The 18,438-nt window shown below is 37.5% G+C and overlaps 1 protein-coding gene across 2 annotated transcripts in view; it reads left to right on the forward strand.

Annotated features, from left to right (window-relative positions):
- The first annotated feature begins 9,723 nt into the window (after window positions 1-9,723).
- The window catches only part of sfswap (splicing factor SWAP), a 62,769-nt gene continuing 54,054 nt past the window's right edge, over window positions 9,724-18,438 (forward strand). The window contains exons 1-4 of one of the 2 annotated variants that reach the window (XM_042508985.2): window positions 9,724-10,104; window positions 12,602-12,765; window positions 15,215-15,346; window positions 18,343-18,419. In XM_042508985.2, coding sequence (XP_042364919.1) covers window positions 9,905-10,104; window positions 12,602-12,765; window positions 15,215-15,346; window positions 18,343-18,419 — 573 coding nt within the window. In that variant the 5' untranslated portion in view covers window positions 9,724-9,904. Of the gene's footprint in view, window positions 12,160-12,601; window positions 12,766-15,214; window positions 15,347-18,342; window positions 18,420-18,438 lie in introns of both variants that reach the window. The other variant, XM_088070877.1, reaches the window with a different exon arrangement.

Below are 18,438 nucleotides of genomic sequence, written 5' to 3' on the forward strand. Positions count from 1 at the left end.
GAACACCACATGCTCTCCAGGTTGAGCGGATGTTGATCTGGCTTTGATCTCAATGTCATTTTGCAATGTCAGAATCTCATCCTCAAGAGCGGAGCTTTCCAAGTCGAAAAGTGATTTGACTTTGGCGGCAATGTCACCAACATCAATACTTGCACCAAATGGATAACACATATAGCTGGCTACAGGCTCGATGGATGCAAAGTCAGTAAAAGGCCTCTCAAACTCTGACGAGATGCTCTGAACATGCTCCACATAACGTGCACTGTCAAGCTGTGTCACACCTTTACCATGACGTTGTAGTCCTGCTTGCATGTGAGGGAAGTTGCAAAGGTTACCACGTCGCAGCCTGCTTGACATCAGCTGTAGCTTGCTTTTAAACGTGTTCACTGAACTCATCATGTTGATTACATCTTTACCTTACCCTGCAGCTCTAAATTCAATTCATTGAGCTCGCCAGTGAGATCAGTGAGGAAAGATAAATCTAAAAGCCACTGGTGGTCCTCTAGCTTTGTATGGTAATCCACATGTTTTGAAAGCTTCAGGAAGTCCTTGATTTCAGGCAACAGCTCCGTAAATCTGGCCAAAAATATACCTCTGCTTAACCACCTAACATCCGTGTGAAGCAGCAGGTCTGTGTGCTCAGCATCATTCTCCTCCAAGTGAGCACGGAAAAAGCCTTCTCTGCAGACTCCTGGCCCGAACTGAACACACAATCTTCATCGCAATATCCATCACTTCATCATATTTAAAATCTTTCCACACAACGCTTGCTGGTGAATTATACAATGATAATTCAGGATATCCGGGAAAGATTCACTTTCTTTGCACAGTGCAATGAACCCACTGGTGCTGCTGGTCATAGCAGGCGCCCCATCAGTTGTGATGGAGATCAGCTTGAAGAGTTTTCAGCAGTTTTGTCTCGGTAACAAATCCCATGAAAGCATTAAAAGCATCCTCACCTCTGGTGTGTCCTTTTAATGGCAAAATGGTGAGTAGCTCTTCCTTGGCGCTCATGTCTTCAAAAACCATCCTGATGAAAACACACAATTGTGCCACATCCACCAAATCAGTCGACTCGTCAAACTGGAGGGAAAAGCACTAACACGCGTCAATATCCTTCCTCAGCTGCTCCTCCACATCCACAGCCCTTCCCTCACAGCGCCGTGTAGTAGTATTGCGGGAGAGTCGCACTTCTTTAATGGCCTTCACGATCTCTGTTTTATTTTTAAAGTCGTCAAAAAGGCTATCCGCTGCCTCGAGAAAGGCTTCCTTCACAATATCGCCGTCTTTGAATGGCTTCTTGTGTTTAGCAAGGACGCGACTGACGCGAAAGGAAGCAATAGTTGCGGCCTTACTCTGGGTCTTTGGTTTGGTGAAGATTGACTGCTGTGCTGCAAGCCGTGCTTTCAAATCCCGCACTTTTGTGGAGCGTAAAAGCGTCTTTGCAGGGAAATCCCTCTCGTAGCTCCCGTGTATCGTTTTAAAATGCCGCTCCAGATTCCCTTTCTTTGCCAACGCCACCGTTGCACTGCAGATCAGACAAACAGGCTTTGAATGAGAATACACAAAAAAAATAATCTTCCTCCCATTCAGGGTGAAAATGGTAGGTCTTGGCTCGTTTCCCCTCAGCCATGTTAACATTTAGGAGTGCGTAACCGCTCTAATCGCTAGCTGCTAGCTACTGTTGACAGCTGTCAACTTCCTGTCACGTGTCACGCGCTACCGTAGGTTAAAGGTGACTTACTTTTTTAATCTTTTTTTTTTTTTAATATTTTAAAAAAGAGAAAAAACGTGTTTAAGAGACTGATGCATAGGCAATGACTCATGATAGGCTGCAGTGTACATTTAATACAAAATATAACACACACGCACACACACCCAAAAAACTTTTTTTTTTTCTTTCATTTTTTCCTACACCCCTCCTGGTCGACTTGGGATCAGTTGGGCACTCCTGACTTAAAGCATTCAAAGTTTCCTCTTGTTGTTGCTGCAGTCTAGTGCCCTAATTCTGAGAGGTGATTACAGAGGCATCTGGTTGTAAAATGCTATTCAGGAGACATTAATACCATTGTTTAGATATATTCTTTAAGTATTTAATAGCAACATTTCCTCGAAAGCCATTATGCAGTAAAATCTGATATGTTGATTTTACTTAAAATAATTTTGGAAACCAAATGCCTTGAAAAACAGAAAGTAAAAATAACTGCATCTTAATTTACTTTATATCTAATTGTTAAGTTTACTCAAAATATATCTGCATTTACCTGAATTTGTGATGTTTTGGCAACTTAAAATTGATAAGTGGAACTACCTTGTTCTTTCTATGTATTAGCAACTTCAGTAAACTACATTCATCTGACTTGATCATCAGATTTTACCGATGAGGATGTTCGGAGATCTGCAAGTTCTGTTTTGTTAACATGTTTAGGAAAGTACAAATACAACTTACTAGTTTGCAACCAGCAGAGTACAGATATATAGCTCAGCTCTATGCTTGGTAAACTGAAGTTGCTAAAACTCAGAAAGACTGATTTAATTAAATTTGTCGTTTTTAAGTTGCAACCACTTCACAAATATAGGTAAATATACCTACATTTTAAGTGAACTCACCGATTAGATATAAAGTTAACATAAGTTAGGAGTTATATTTACTTACATTTTTCAAAGTTACCTTGATTTTTTTTAAAGCAAAATCAACTTGTCAGATTTTACAGTGTATAGATTGTGCAGAAAGACCTACAGTATTTGGGATGACAAATGAGATTACTTTGAGACATCAGGTGTCATGATAAATTCTATATATTTAATACACAGAATAATGACTTTGTATCTGAGCAGTTCTTTTGTCTTTTTAGTATGAAACTGTCTACAGATGACAGAATAAAAGAAAAGTGGATGATGCAGGGATCTTTTTACTGATCATCTGAGAAATATAAAGACCTGTAAAGAGAATTTTTAAAGTTTTTCTTATTCCCAGTTCTCACTGCAGAGCCTTGTTACTGAGGCTCTGTAGGCTGACTATAAAGAAGAGGCACTTGGCTGAATCCTGAAATCTCACTGTAATAGCTCCTTTTGAACGGCACCGCAGGGTTTAACAAGAAAGAATGCCATGACTGAGATCTTTCATAAATACGTTTTGTTTTATTTACAATATGTAAGATACGATGCTGTAATCCATTGTGCTTCAATATACTATGTGAATTTATAGGGCCACTTCAGATCTCTTATGAATGATGCATTAAGCAGCTCAAGAAAACTATAGATATAAAAGTGTGCTGTTGGACCATCACACATGAAGCAGCAGTGTGTGTGTGTGTGTGTGTGTGTGTGTGTGTGTGTGTGTGTGTGTGTGTGTGTGTGAAAGAGAGAGAGAGAGAGAGAGAAAACAGGTGAGTGAGAGGCAAATTGTATAGTAAGCACTTTGGACAGTTTGGCAGAGTACACAATTTTCTCCCAGTCAGTCTGCTTTTTCTGCACAGAATGGAGCTCTATCTCAGCACAAAATTGGACAGATTATGTTTATTTACACTGTCTTTCTATCTTTTCTTTGCTAGTCTGACAGGTACACAATGAAGGCTAATATATCATATTTACTGCAAGGGTTAAACAATCAAAATAGCCTGCTTGTTTTCATTTACACAGAATTAGAGAGGATACGAGAAGAACATACAAGGAGTGGATTATATTACAATAAAATGTAATTAAAGTACAATCCTCCTGCTGCCAAATTACTAAATATTCAATTTAAGATCTGACCATTGAGCTGTTTGCATCTGGCTATCTTCACAAGTCCATATTATAGTGATACAAGCCCAAAGAAAGAGGGAGGCAGAAGGAAGAAGAGGCATAAATTATCCACATAAATACCATACGTGTAGGAGGGTTTTGTTGCTCAGTTAAACATCTGCCTACCAGCCTCCAAATGGCTCGCTCACACTCCTGGTTTGGCCATCTGTGAATACAACTCTTCAAGGTATTTAATTACCATCTAGTGATTAAGAATGTGCTGTTACAATGCCTATGAAGGAAGCCCAGGCATACACACAAGCCAGCACTTAAAAGATGCATGTTCCACCAGTGGTAATTAAGGCTAATTTGTGTTACTCTGGTTTCAAACTTTCAAATGTGAGCACACTTTTAATGAGTATACTAAACAAAACATGTCTAGTGTTATAGATGACTGCATATTAATGACTGCTAATCTTAAACAGCACATGAAAGCACATTATAAGTATCAAAATCACACTGCTAGCATGGTATTATGGCAGCAATAACATTTTATTATTTTAATTTGGAAAGATTTGCAGCTATTTTTTTTCATAAAGCCTTCTCTTGTTTTGTTTTTACGAAGGGCACAGCTCACACACCAATTCACTCAAATGACTTGTATCATTTATTTTATTTCAGTGCTTATGATGCTGCATTAATATCAAGTACATTTAGCTAATGTGCAACTGGAGCCATGTAACAATAAAAATTCACAAGGATAACTTAGTCCTCAACTGTTAATCACCTATTCTAGTTGTACTGATGAGAACTAACTAACAATGACTTTACCAAGCTCCAGTATGTATTTGTGTAAGACACACAGCTGTTTCCACGGCACCACTGCAAACCATCGTCTGAACACTTAAATGCTTTCTCGTTCTCTGTCCTACTTGTTTCACCTTCTGCTTCCACGAGTGTGTTCGTCAAAACCTATGGACAAATTTTTAACAAAATACAGCGAGGGGTTGTAAATAATAGAGGGGAGGGATAAAAGCTTTGTGGTGAGGGCTACAAAGGCAATCTGCTCCATCTCCTTTTTGGGATTGTGGTGTAACGGCTCAGCTGTGAACTTCATTAGGCCTAATGAGCCAGTCAGGCTTTATGTGATAAATAATTTGACGCTAAATAGAACTATTATTTGTGTGCATGCAGAAAAACATTAACTATGGCATAATAATCTGAGTATTTCTCATACACGCATATAAACTTGTAAGAAGAGAAACTTAAAGAGACAGGTGCTAAAACTAAAAACTGTCTAAATCATGGCTGTAGCTATCATGATGTTACTCATAGGTATGTGGACTGCCGTTTTAAAGTCTCGAGTTCAGCATTTCGACTGTTGCCATCTTGGCTTTTTAGGGCCAGAAGTGACCATAATTGGACGAGTGGGCAGAGCTGTGGAGGAGCGAGGGGTGGATCTGACTTACAGACTGTAGCAATGCCTCGCAGACAGCCTGTCACTTAAATATACATAACTTCAGGCCTTACTAAAACGTAATTTGGTGAGTTATAAGAAGATTCACCCCCCATACAGTTGTCATGAATGTTGAAATTACCTGTAGAGACCTATACTGTTTTTTTTTAAATTTTTAATACCAGGCTAAACATGGTTATTTCTGCTGTAAAGTTGGACATTTCATCATGGGGGTCTATTTATTATATCTATTTATGATTATTTGACTGACTGTTTTCGAGCCCGCCTCAAGTGGCCATTCGATGAACTGCATTTTTTGGCACTTCCACACTGGCTTCAGTTTATTAACCTCAGAGGTTGCCGCTTGGCTCAAGCCAAGCTCAGACATACCTGCATGCTCTTGCACACATAGAGTGTGGTACTTAAGAGCATAATGTGGGACCCTTAAACTTGTTTTATTATTTGCCAAATTAACACAGGTCAAGCCTAGGGACCTCTTGAGCTATGACTGTTGTAAAAAAGGTGGTAACTCTTTACACAGTACTGATACCTGCAATCCATTTTAAACTTATGTAAAGCTCATAATTTTCATGATGCTGTAAATGATATTATCAGGTTGTGTGCTGAAGTTTTTCTCTAAAGAAGAAAAATTAAATTAACTGCTCCACTGTAATTTTAATTATTAATACACACACTAACTGTTTAAATGTGATGTGCAGGGTGGTGACCCAGACAAAGAAAGTGCAAAACTTAGTAGAACCAGAGTGTCCTCCTTGCTGCTGATGTGCTTTTTGAAGCGTTACAACAACAAATTGGAGTCTTAATAGAAGTATAGCCACTTCAACATGTGACATACTTAGTATGCTGCGGTATGCTCTGACAACAAGCTAAGCTGAATTCCCACTGTTTAGACAACTGATCTGAGTTCACCTTTGGTATAAGTGCACCTCACAGTCACTTATACAACAGACCAGAATGAAGAGATAGACAAATCAATAAACAATTAAAGCTTGTTTTTGCTTTGTTTGCAGTGGCAGGTATTAGAAATCATATTGTTTAATTTATATACTAATTATCATAATAATTTACTTGCTAATTTACTTTACTCTCACTCAATGACCATTATTTTTAAGTGTTTGAGAAATGTATGTAATATATACATGCAGTACATTCACTCACCTCTATTAAGTGTGATCATTATGAGCACTTATTCAAACTCTCCTCTGTCACACATCACCTTTACCTGTGTGGGTCAGATGCTGTACGCAGGTTTATCCAGGGCAAGCTGTTGTGATGGAAAAATATTTAAAGAATAAATAAAAAGTGAAAAAAAATCCATTTATCCAAGTCCATTGAAATGATATGGAGAGGCGGGTTTGCACAAGTGTTCTCCAGTGTGCTATTTATTCTCAAATATTTTTGGCTACATTGCATTCATCAGAGAAGACAATAGACGATAAGTGTTTCATTTCCACCAGCTGTGCTGCCAGATTTGCCTAAGAGATTATTGATACAGTTGCATGCTTGAAAAGGACATGAACAGATCTGGGAAGGCTAAAAAATGTTTTCCATGGCTAGATCTGAATTTGCCTGTTTGAAAATAAAACTGGAGATGGAACTCAGTGGTTTACTCCAAATTAAGGACACGTCTAAATTATAAGCTAGACAAATCTTGACAAATCCTTCTCCAAATCCATGTCTGCTGCCAGAGTTACCTTAATTAAAAAAATAAATGAATCATAAAATCAGCTTTTAAGGTCAGTTTTTCCAACCCAGTTGCTAGAATAAATGTTGGCATTGTACATTTCTGCAAACCACAGATATGTAGTTTTACATAATTATGTGGTTGATATGTTGAAACTACGTTTTTTTTTCATGTTTAAACAATGGTTGACATGATATTATGTTTAGACAGAAAAACTACAGGTTATGGTTATGAAAAGATCACATTTTGGCTTAACCCTTTGAATTCTGGATCGACATCAGTTTTCTTGTGCTGCACACATTAACCTTTCACAAGCCAGTTGACCCTTTTATAACGTGAGCAAATTGGTTTGATTTCTCTCAATAACATGGGGAATATAAGGCAATGATCAACTTGACAAAAAATCTCCCACAAATTTCAAGAAATTAGTAAAATATGACGAGAAAATAACCTAAAAATCTAGAAATAAAAAGGGGAGAGAATGATTGGAAAATGATACAAAAAATATAGGGGAAATGTCCCAAAAACTACATCTTTAATTATAAATCATTTTATATTCAAAATCACATTACAGAAAAAAAGAATCAAATATATAAATTAATACATTTTTTTAAACATTTTCAGCATTTCTTAGGTGATTTTGTATATTTTCTTCTGTTTATTTTTTACTTTTTTTGTTTGTTTTTTGTGCATATTTTCAGGTATTTTTCTTGAAACCATTTCTTTTTTCAGGTTTCAAAGGGTTAAACTACCCAGTTATATATGAGTAAAGTAAACTCATATACATGTAATCAGAATATGCCACTTTAGAAACATTGACATGATAGGTATGAAATGTACAATCAAAACATATGCATGGTTTGCAAAAATGTACAATGCCAGTACTTTCCTCTGGTGACTGGGGTGATATTTCTCAATACAATCTTGGTTCCTTCCACGTAAACAGCATAGTTTGCACTCTTCCAAACTTTTCCCAATATTGATACTCTTCAGTAATCAGAAAAGGTAGTCTAGCAGTCTGCTGTTCTGTCTGATTAGCTCTCTCTTCACTGCACCATCACATCTGTATCCACCCATATCTTTTCTCCTCCAGAATATTGAATTAATCTGCCCAACTCAGTATGGAAGAGTACCCTGTGTGATTTGAAAAAAAACCAAAAAAAACCAGACAATTTTCTATCAACTGCACCTTATACCTAGCCATGGAGGTGTCAGACAGCCTAAATGTATGTCTAATCCATGGCCTCAAAAGCAGAGGCTTCAACATTTTCATGACTCAAGAAAAGGAGTTTTGTCTTCACATTTATTTTCTAATCCTGATGACTAATAGCTCTCAATGTTACAATAAGCATGTTTTAATTTTCTGCATGCTGATAACTTAACTAGCCCACTGACATGAACGGACACCATGCTGCCTAGAAAAAAACAAGCATATTTTTAATAGTGGATAAAGTTTGAAACGTGGCAGTCCATTAACCTGCTCACATGGAGCACAGGCCAATTGCCTCCTAATGTGCCCAGCACACCAATAATACTCTTGTATTACACATGAACTGTTGTAGGCGACAGAAAAAAAAAAAAGAAAAAAAGAATTCTACTTTGACCTTGATCTTAAAATAACTCGCTTAAATGCATACTTCAAAAATGGCCATTAGTATTGGCTAACAATAACCAACAGCGTGTTACCTTTCGTCCTGAGGCAAACTTTGTTTTCCACCTCCACGATGAACAGAGAATCCAAAAAGGTTAACATTCTTCATAAATTAAAGGGAGGACATGTTTAACATCAGCAAAACCATATCAAACATCTCTTACTAAAACTTGCAGTCCTGCATTTATCCAGTTGTATTTCAGTTCTTTTCAGACACAGAATTTTGCTTAAACATTTAAAAAACATATTAGTACAAAGAGTCTTGTGCATGTGTGTTTTATACTTATAACATTTTAACAAAATTGCATAATCAAAGGATAATCAAAGTTTAAAAAAAAAACCAAAACAATTCAGTGGCCGATACAAAAATTAACAAATTATGAAATAATGACACAAGTAGGTACAAACCAGATAAATAAAATAAAATAAAATAAAATAAAATAAAATAAAATAAAATAAAATACAATAAAATAAAATAAAATACAATAAAATAAAATAAAATAAAATTAAATTAAACTAAATTAAATGTACACAAGTATGAACACTGGGTTATAAATTAAGTTTGGGTTATTTTTATTAGACATTTTTAAGTTAGATGTTGTTTTAAGATATGGATCCAGATCTTTTTTTCCCCCTTTTTTAATTAGAAAGTGGTATATAAGGGGAGTTTCTTTAAAAATGCTGCCTTATGAATGTAAAAACTGGCTAAAAATAATTATAAAATAGATTTTTCATTCTTGGAGAAATTTTGATTATTTAATATCAGTAACATGTCAGGTTCTTTGAGTGAAATTGCCTTGCCTAAATGTCTTTGGAGATTCGACTGAAATCAGTCCAGAAGACAGTCATATGTACACATTGGAAAATAAGTGTGGTGATGTGTCTATTATATTGTTATGAATCAGATTTAATGTTAAAATGTAGCCTCGCATTCATGCTGGGTGAGTTTAGTGCGCTCAGTACAGCTGCAACAGCCCAAAGTAACAGAGGTTCATTTATCACCAGCACTTTCGGCAAAATTGAAACATTCACTGACGAAAAAACTGCTTCTTAATGCCATATATACATTTTAATTAAAATATATGGCCTAAAAGAGTCATTTTACTTAGGAATTAATACATTTCACAAAAGAGTTGGTTTTAATAATTCAGAAAAATCGTCGTAAGTGCGGACCGGAAACGCAGCTACATTTACTCGCTTTCCAACATGGCGACAGACAGCACGTAGAATTTTGTTTTGGGGTAAAACATCACGGATTATCGCCACAATTGGGCAACCTACAAGCTATTTGGTTATCAGATAACCACTACTATATCTTCATTGTTACTTTTATTTTAGTCAATTCGTTTTCACGAGTCATTTGGAGATGTATCGTCGCGGACCGGCAAAGAAGGACCACAACAACAAACCAGTGAAGAAGGATGTGAGTGACAGTGATAAATACGCCGACCTCTTGGTGTTCGGATATGCCTGCAAACTGTTTCCAGACGACGAAAGGGCTCTTTACCACGAACATGGAAAACATCTTATCCCATGGATGGGGGACAAGAGCATCATGATTGATAGGTCGGTTGAACAAACTTAGACCGAAACATTATGCTAACCATCTATGCTGTCCGTTAGCCTGTTTCAAAATTCAAGGGACCACTTGGAGTTTGTCTTGCAGAAGCTCGGAAATACCTGCAACTGGCGACGGGTGTTTTAATTTATTGCCTGCTAACTTGTTTTTGGATGTGCTGAACTGACAACAAATGGCATCTAAAGTTTCTAGAATAACATGTGAAGATGCAAATCCTTGCCAGTTTTTGCTAACATTAGCCATGATGCTGGAGCGTCAGTATGCACTCAGTTGCCAAGTTGGTAGCCACACCAGAAACTACTGCGATGCAATACAACATTACCACAAAGGAACTGGACAACGTTTATTAAATTAACCCTATGAAACGCGAGCACATTGGCTTGATTAATGTCCAAAACATGGGAAGAATGTAATGAGCAACAAATGAGGAAAAATTCAACAAAATTGTAAAAAAATACAGTTAAAAGTACAAGAAAATTACCTGAACATTTGTTTTGAAAATGAAAAAGGTAGATGAATGATGATGGTGACAATTTTCCAGAGCTTTTAAAACGTATTTTTCATCATCTATAATACTGTGCAAAAGCTTTAGGCCACCATAAACTTCTTTATTTTAGCAAGGTTATAATGACCATACATATTTATTTCTTAGTGGTCTCTTTACTAAAATGCAACCAAAACATAACGCAAATATTTCAGAGTAAAACAACCTGAACATGCTAAAGTAACAATCAAAATAACGTTACAGTCTTGGACTCCCTTGGGCAGACAATATGAGATTTATAATGCTAATCCTCTGGTATATTTACACCAGGTTTCATTCAAGACATGTACAAAGCTCAATATTAATTGTTTGAGCTACCTTTTGTTATGTTTGTACGATTCCCTGTGTCATACTAAAAGTTCACCTCAGTCTGAAGAAACCATTTTCTTCTGACATTGTACGCTATCTGTATTTTTTGTTTGTATCTTATAAAAGAGACAAAAATAAATATATATTTCCTCTTTAAAACTTTGCTAAAACAACAAATATATGGTGGCCTAAGACTTTTGCACAATGCTAATGTCTTGCCATTTGCAGAACATTTTGTTGCTTATTGCATTTTTTCCCATGTTTAAAAAAAATCACACTAGTTTGTTTAATGCTCAAAGGTTGAAATGCATCTGAAAGCAAGTGATGTCACTCTAAGTTTCAAAGGGTTAAATAAAAAGGAAACATCATTGATGTATATAGGTTCTGTTGCAGAGCTGTTTTTATTTGAGTGCATTAGTTGTGCTGTGTACCTCCTAAACTGGCAATGGAGTGCATTTTAGAGATAACAACAAAGCTTTTAATTTTAATTGAGACCACAAAGGTTAGCTTTTAGGTTGGCTTTGCATCTTGGCATGTTGGAAGAATTTCCTCTGGAAACTTTTACTCCAGGCCTATATTATAGTAGAATACAATGGTAGTCAAAATGCAGTATGACACAGAAGATGCTCCCTTCTTTTTGTCCTTTTCAATTGAGATTTGCAGAAAATACCAATATGTGCACAAAGCAAATGACCTGGGTTTTTATGCTGTGCTGACATCCAGAAGGCCAGAGCAAATTCTAACCAAGGCTAAAGTTACAGCACTTAAGGTGATTCAAAATATCACAATGCCAATGTGAAAGTGGGGCTCGACTAACTATGAAAAAGATTAAAGGTGCTTTCTACAAAATGTTACTTTTGCGATGAGGTAATGTTTTGTTGTGACCTCCATACAGAACATGTATTAAATGACTCAAAATAATCACTCTTAAAATAGTGCATTTATTCTTTTGAGTCACCTTGATCTGCAGTGGCCCGACTTGTGTTTCATTTGTACAGCATTTGTATGTGTGTCTTTATCACATAACCCAGTTTCTTCCCCAGCAAGGTAGGCTAAAGGGGTCCTGCCAAACCCCGAATGCCAACCACAGCACCCCATTTCTTTGTCTTCATGAAGAAAACTGCAACTGAGAAGTGGCGTAGAGGGACGAACCCTGGAAAATGTCGTCCATTTGGGTTCTTGCGGATAGGTATTTATGTGCTCGGGTTTGTGTGAATGTAACTCTCTTTGCAGATGTAGAAGTAATGATGAGTGTTACAGGGGGGAATTGAACCCTGTAAGGTAAGAGGCGAGTTGCTTTGTTTGTTTCTCTTTTGTTTTTGATGTAGGGTTGTTGGTTTATAAGACTTGTCCAAGAAGAAAATAGCAGCAGAAAGCTTGCTAGGTATCTTAAGAGCACTAAGGCCCAAGGACTTAATTAGTGCATTAATGTGATGTCTGTATTATGAGAAATTTGACAACTTTTAGTGTTATACAAGTATACTCCCTCATGTCAGACTTACAGAGGTAGACCATTTTTGATGTTGTAAATTTTGGGTTTTAGGTCCCCCCTCCTTTGGTAAGTAGGTCCATATTGTGTATAAAAGGCTTTGTCGATTTCCTTCTCTCTAATCCTTATTATCATCCAACAGATACGATGGGCGTGGTCACTTACATGACCTTTCAGAGTATGACAGCGGGTCATGGAATACATCTTACCAGCTGTCAGAGGAGGAGGCGAGGATTGAGGCGTTGTGCGATGAGGAGAGGTACCTGGCTCTGCACACGGACCTGCTGGAAGAAGAGGCCAGACAAGGTGGGCATGGGGTGCCAGTTAGGACACTTAACACACAAATCTTAATGTGAATTTGGCTTTAGTGAGTCATGCTGATTGATAAATAAACATCTGCTTTCATTTCTGTATTTCTGCATGCACCTTAAAAGATATTAAATAACTTAATCACACACAATCATGCTATGGTTATTTACCTTGTAATATTAAAGTTAGAAATTCATAGGTAGGTAAATAAGTAAACGTGACAGAATTAAGTCAGTTTTTTTAAACTGATGTGCTGTTTACTGTGTACAATATGTAAAGCCTCTTTCCCACTGTTCAAAAAACATACTAACACATGCTAACGTGTGGGAAAGGTTACAATTGGATTCAGTCCCGTGTCAATTGACTTTGCAGGAGTCACTGGTATCTATTGTTAATGCAGCACCTGGGTGTATGCAATTATTTTAGCCCATTTGCCGGTGCGATGTAATCATGAACCACCTCAAAATACCATCCGTCTCTGTCTAAGCAGAGCTAAGATATCATTACAAATTAGTCTGCATTGAGTTTAAAAGAGAGGCCGAATAAGTAAGAGATATAGAAAAGAAGTAGCCACCATTACATTTTCACTGGCCTCCATGCTGCTTTCTGCTATTTACTAACTTGTTTTCCGGCCCATCCGTGACGTTAATATCCTTTATATAAATCAAAGGAAAGGAAGGAAGGGCTACTGTTTAAAACATAACGGAAAGAAATGTTCCTTCAGTCTTGTTAAATTGCTGCAACATATCTCTGAGCTGTTTCAGTGGCACATGACAGTAAAGAACATTTGCAGCCAATTTCCTGCTGGCATAAATTTACACCACTTAAAAACTGCTTGATGGTTGCATTCCCCCAGCAGATATTAATTCCCTGTCAGCAGCAGTCCTAACCCTTGTATTTTACTGGCAGATACTGAACCTTGCAGGCAGCTCTCACTTAGGCTTAATAAGTTTGCGGCAGCCAGGGTTGCAGGGCAAGTCATAACTTAACACAAATACTGCCAACATGGTGCAGCCACATGGCCTCAGTTACACTGAAATGCTCCCAAATCTTTGATGCTCTGTGGTGTTGATTTCTGCCTTTATTACTGATGTCTTGCCCTACTTCAGAGTTAAAATCTTTACTCTCTTCATAGACAGTCTGTGTCTGAATTGGTGTCCTGAAATGATTTAATCTCATTGCCCCCTTTTTTAATACGTTTCCTACAAACTAACATCTAACACCAATTTGACAGACAGAAAAGCAGCGACTCTGACAATTGCTCTATACTGCTATACATCTAGGCTTCTTGGCAAAATCTGAATTTTCAACATTCCGGTTACATCCCGTTCTAAAGCACTTTCAGCTTTCCATCTTTTTAAAAACGACTGGCTTTGACTCAGAGCTCAACAGCTGCCATTTCTATGGAAATCACTTTCAACTCTTGGATACTTGCATCTCAGTCGTTTTACATTATAATGAAACAGGCTGTTTTGATGACAAAGCACCCTTCTGAAAGACAGACTTAATGACTGTAATTGAATTAATAAGCTACAGTTTTATGTGAAATATGGTGTCTTATGCCCAAACTGACAGGACAGAACGAGTCAGCTAATGATTTGTGTCACACGCACACACTTACATGCTCACTGCAGAAGGTTCATACCCCAGACTAGTTTGCCCTTGAATTTGGAGGCCTGACCCCATTCACTCAGGCTATTACCCATCTGTCCACTGAAGGGACAGCAGGATAGCATTAGAAATATTGATATTTTTAGTGGCAATTTTGCCCTTGCTTCTTTAATAAAGATATAGTTCGCCATGAATTTCAATAGAAGTGTGTTTGTATCTGGGGCCAAATTACGATGTAGGCTATATTTATCTAGCAATTCCTTTTCTGTATTTTAAAAAAAAAAAGATTAATGTGCTTGTAGAAGGACTTGCCAAATACAATCTCTGTCATATATAAGATGTATAGCATCAATAACATTGTCATTATTACTATATAGTGACTATAATCAGTTATTATAATAATGAATGATTGTTAACCTAACCATTTAAGCGATTTTGTCAAATCGTCAAATTTGGCACTAACGCCCGCTTAGACTCAACAATGAAATTTGTGCAAATTCAGTGCAAACGTCCGCTTTGAGTCAAGAATGAACTAATTAGAGCATGATGGTCAAAGGTCACTGTGACCATTTGTCAGTCTCATTCTTTTAAACGTGTTTCTCAAAAAAAGCTTCAGAGAAAAGCAAAAACTGATTGGACTTTGGTGGTCAAAGATCATTGCGACCTCACATCGCATCCATGTTTTCACAGACGTGATTGATTTATTGGTCCTGCTGGTCGTAGTAGTTTTTGTTGTTGTTGTTATTATAATAATAATAATAATAATAATAATAATTAGTAAGATGCTGTATAAATTAGTCACTCTCTGCAATGTGTGTTTTTTTTTTTTCCACAGAGGAGGAGTACAAGCGTCTGAGTGAGGCTCTGGCCGATGAAGGCACCTACAACGCAGTGGCCTTCAAATACAGTGCTGACTACTATGACCCCTCTCAGCCCACTGAGGAGGAGGATGCTAACCGGGAATCAGGTGAGAGCTCATCACTCAATAACTTGCCTAAGAAGTCACGTAGTTAGTCACGCTCAGATACTCACAAATGGACACTTCTGTAGAAAGAATGTTACAAAACCAGGAAAGCAAAACACCTAACACAGCTTATAATGATTCATCTAACAATGCAAAGGACACAACCTTGCAGAATGGTGCTTTGCAAATTAAACAGTGTCATTGGTTATTCAAGGTAATCACATGACTGTATGCATGAACATGTACTGCTTGAAAATCTTGGGTCTCTGATATACCCTCTCTGTCCTTGACACGCCTGTGGGGGGATCTGTGCCATGTGTAGCTGCTTAACTTCTGAATGTTTTTCCTGCTGTAGCCTGCTGTGAAGAACACAGCAGGTCTGTCTAATCCATTTCTTCTTTTTTTTAACTATTCTAATCCATACGACCATCTGCAGATACACACCCTCCAGGGGGCTGCTGACGTTGAATTCTTGCCTGCAGAGCACACGGTGAACGTGTCAAACATATTTGGAATTTTACATATTCCGCCCTGCAGTTGTGGCATTAAGAGAATTTTAAAATTTCAGCCATGAGTGCAAGGAGGTTTGACATTTAGCCTGCTAATCACCTGTGAACACCAGCATCAACTTTGGTTGCCTTCCATCCATATCAGACTTAACATGCACAGACACACACACACACACACACACGAGCACACACACTCCTTCAACTTTAAATATTTGATGTAGAGTTTGCTGGAAGCACTTTGTCCCAGTCAGCCAGTGGCCTCATAGTAAAGCAGACTAGATGCCTCTGTCTCTGGGGAGATTATAGAGCTGAGTTCAGAGTATGATCTGCAGTAGAATTTGTCCTGTGGGAATAATTCAATAAGGGTCAAGTCACAGTGGCAATTAACAGTCTGAACTGCAGAATTCCTGGCGCAGTTTTTTATTTCTTGTCAGGTTATTCCCTTTTCTTGTTTTAAGTCTGTGATGGTATCACAAATACGAAATCATGAAAAAGTCGCCCACCACAATGCAAACGGAAAGCCACAGTGAGAGACCGTTTGGGTGGACAGTTACAGAATCACATAATCATAATATTGATCAAACAAGTGTCACCAGTGTTCGCTCCTAAATGAAAGCCAAGTAAGACAGGAGGCTAATTGCAGTACAAGTTCCTATCTGTTGTCTTTCTTAACATAATGACAATGTTATTCTTATTGTTTAACCTCCCTGTATGACCCCTCACTATAGTAACTGTTTCCCAGTCATTTCACCCAATACACCCAATAATTTCATATCCTGTCAAAAAAAGGAGCACTTTTTTTCACACAATTTGAATGTGCAGTACAAGTGAGGCGATACCAGGCAGGATAAAACCTTTATATATATATATATATATATATATATATATATATATATATATATATAATGGAGATCATGAGTTAAATAACTCAGCAGCCTGATATAAAGTAACAACACAAGAGAACGTTAACAACATTTACAACAACCCATGTTAGCTTTCTCGCTTTAGTGTCTTTTTATCTAGCTAACTTACAGACATGAACACAAATTTTGTCCTTCCCCTTGCTTGTTGAACGTGTGACCAAACAAATGATTGCCGGTGAAAAATGCACCGTTAATGGAAGTTATTAAGCTGGAAAGCTAGCTAATTAGCTGATCAGCAGCAGCCCATTAAGCAGCAGCTTATGAATTTACCTGCTAATGTCCCTCCATTCAGATGCTGATGGGGCCCTTACTCTTTAATATCACTGCTAACAATATACTGTTCCTCTATGAATTGAAAGCAACAGCCAAGTTTGTTTACTTCTTCTTTCCTTCCATGTTACCTGTGGAGCTACGGCTCAATTAACAGCTCTATAAACAGCCCTTTTAATTTTTGTATCTTGTTGTCCTTGAAATATTACAATCTTTCTCTCTGATTCTACAAAATAACATTGTAAAAAATAAAAAATGATTGGCTACACATTAGCAAGACAGCAGGAGAATGTTAATATTGTATTCTAGCAATGCTTGCGCTGTTCAGCAATAGCTGTAGTTTGCATGGAGGCACATTACTAAGACCAGGCTTTGTTAAGCTTACGTTTGATGGGCACAACTGATGAAAGGTCAACAACAAAGAGCAACTTAGCAGTTAGGCTTAGTCGAGACCAGTTGGTGCAACCTGCTCCTGAATTCCACGTATTTTCTACCTATTTGGGACTATTGCTTGTCCTACACACCTCTATAAGCAAAGTGCCCTATTGTCTGAGTCAATATGTGGTCATGCAGTAGCTTTGAATAGTGAAAAGTTTGTGACTTGGTGACAGAGTAAATGGGAAGAGTGCTGGATTGCCTTTAAAGAGAGAGAGTGGATCCATTTTGATGGGTTAGTTGTAATGTGTGATAACCATTAAGTTTTACATAATATACCACTTTAGAATTAGCGGCCAAATACAAGCTAGTCGACCGTGATAATAATCCTGTTATATAACTCAAGTGATGATTAAGAGCATGTCTTCTTTCAAAATTGGGGCACTGTTTGGAAAGCCATTACATTGTCACTGAACTGGAGTTGAGATGTGACATAAGATAGAGTGAACATATGAACACTGCGTAGCTTTCAGGCTCTGCAAAAAGTTGGTTCCAAAACTATATGATGGCACAACTTACATGACGAGCCAAGTGAACAGTGTAGGCAGACTGGCTTTATTTTGTCCTGCAGATGCTATGTCGTAAATTAATGGGCTTCTCTCTTTTATTACTGTGCAAACTCCTCACAGTACAACATTAAAAATGTTAATCTACTTTCCACCTGGCCTGTACATTTTTATCAAGTGCAGAGGAAGGAATGTAGATGAAAAGTGTAATATTACAGTGATACATTTGTATAATGGATGGAAAAGTTACTGCTCACCTGGGTATATTTCCAGCAGGGTGTATTTACTTTCTGTTACAAATGACTAACAAGAGTTAATCTCATTTGTTCTGTCCTAATGTCTCTTCACGTACATAGAAGAGGCAGAGCCGGAGGAGAGTGAGGAACCGTTTGTGGCTCCCCCAGGGCTTGCTATCCCTCCTGATGTGGAACTGGTGAGTATTAAATATCCAG

Source organism: Plectropomus leopardus, chromosome 20, assembly GCF_026936395.1.
Source record: "Plectropomus leopardus strain MGB_pleo_1.0 chromosome 20, ASM2693639v1, whole genome shotgun sequence".
Classification (NCBI taxonomy): domain Eukaryota; kingdom Metazoa; phylum Chordata; class Actinopteri; order Perciformes; family Serranidae; genus Plectropomus; species Plectropomus leopardus.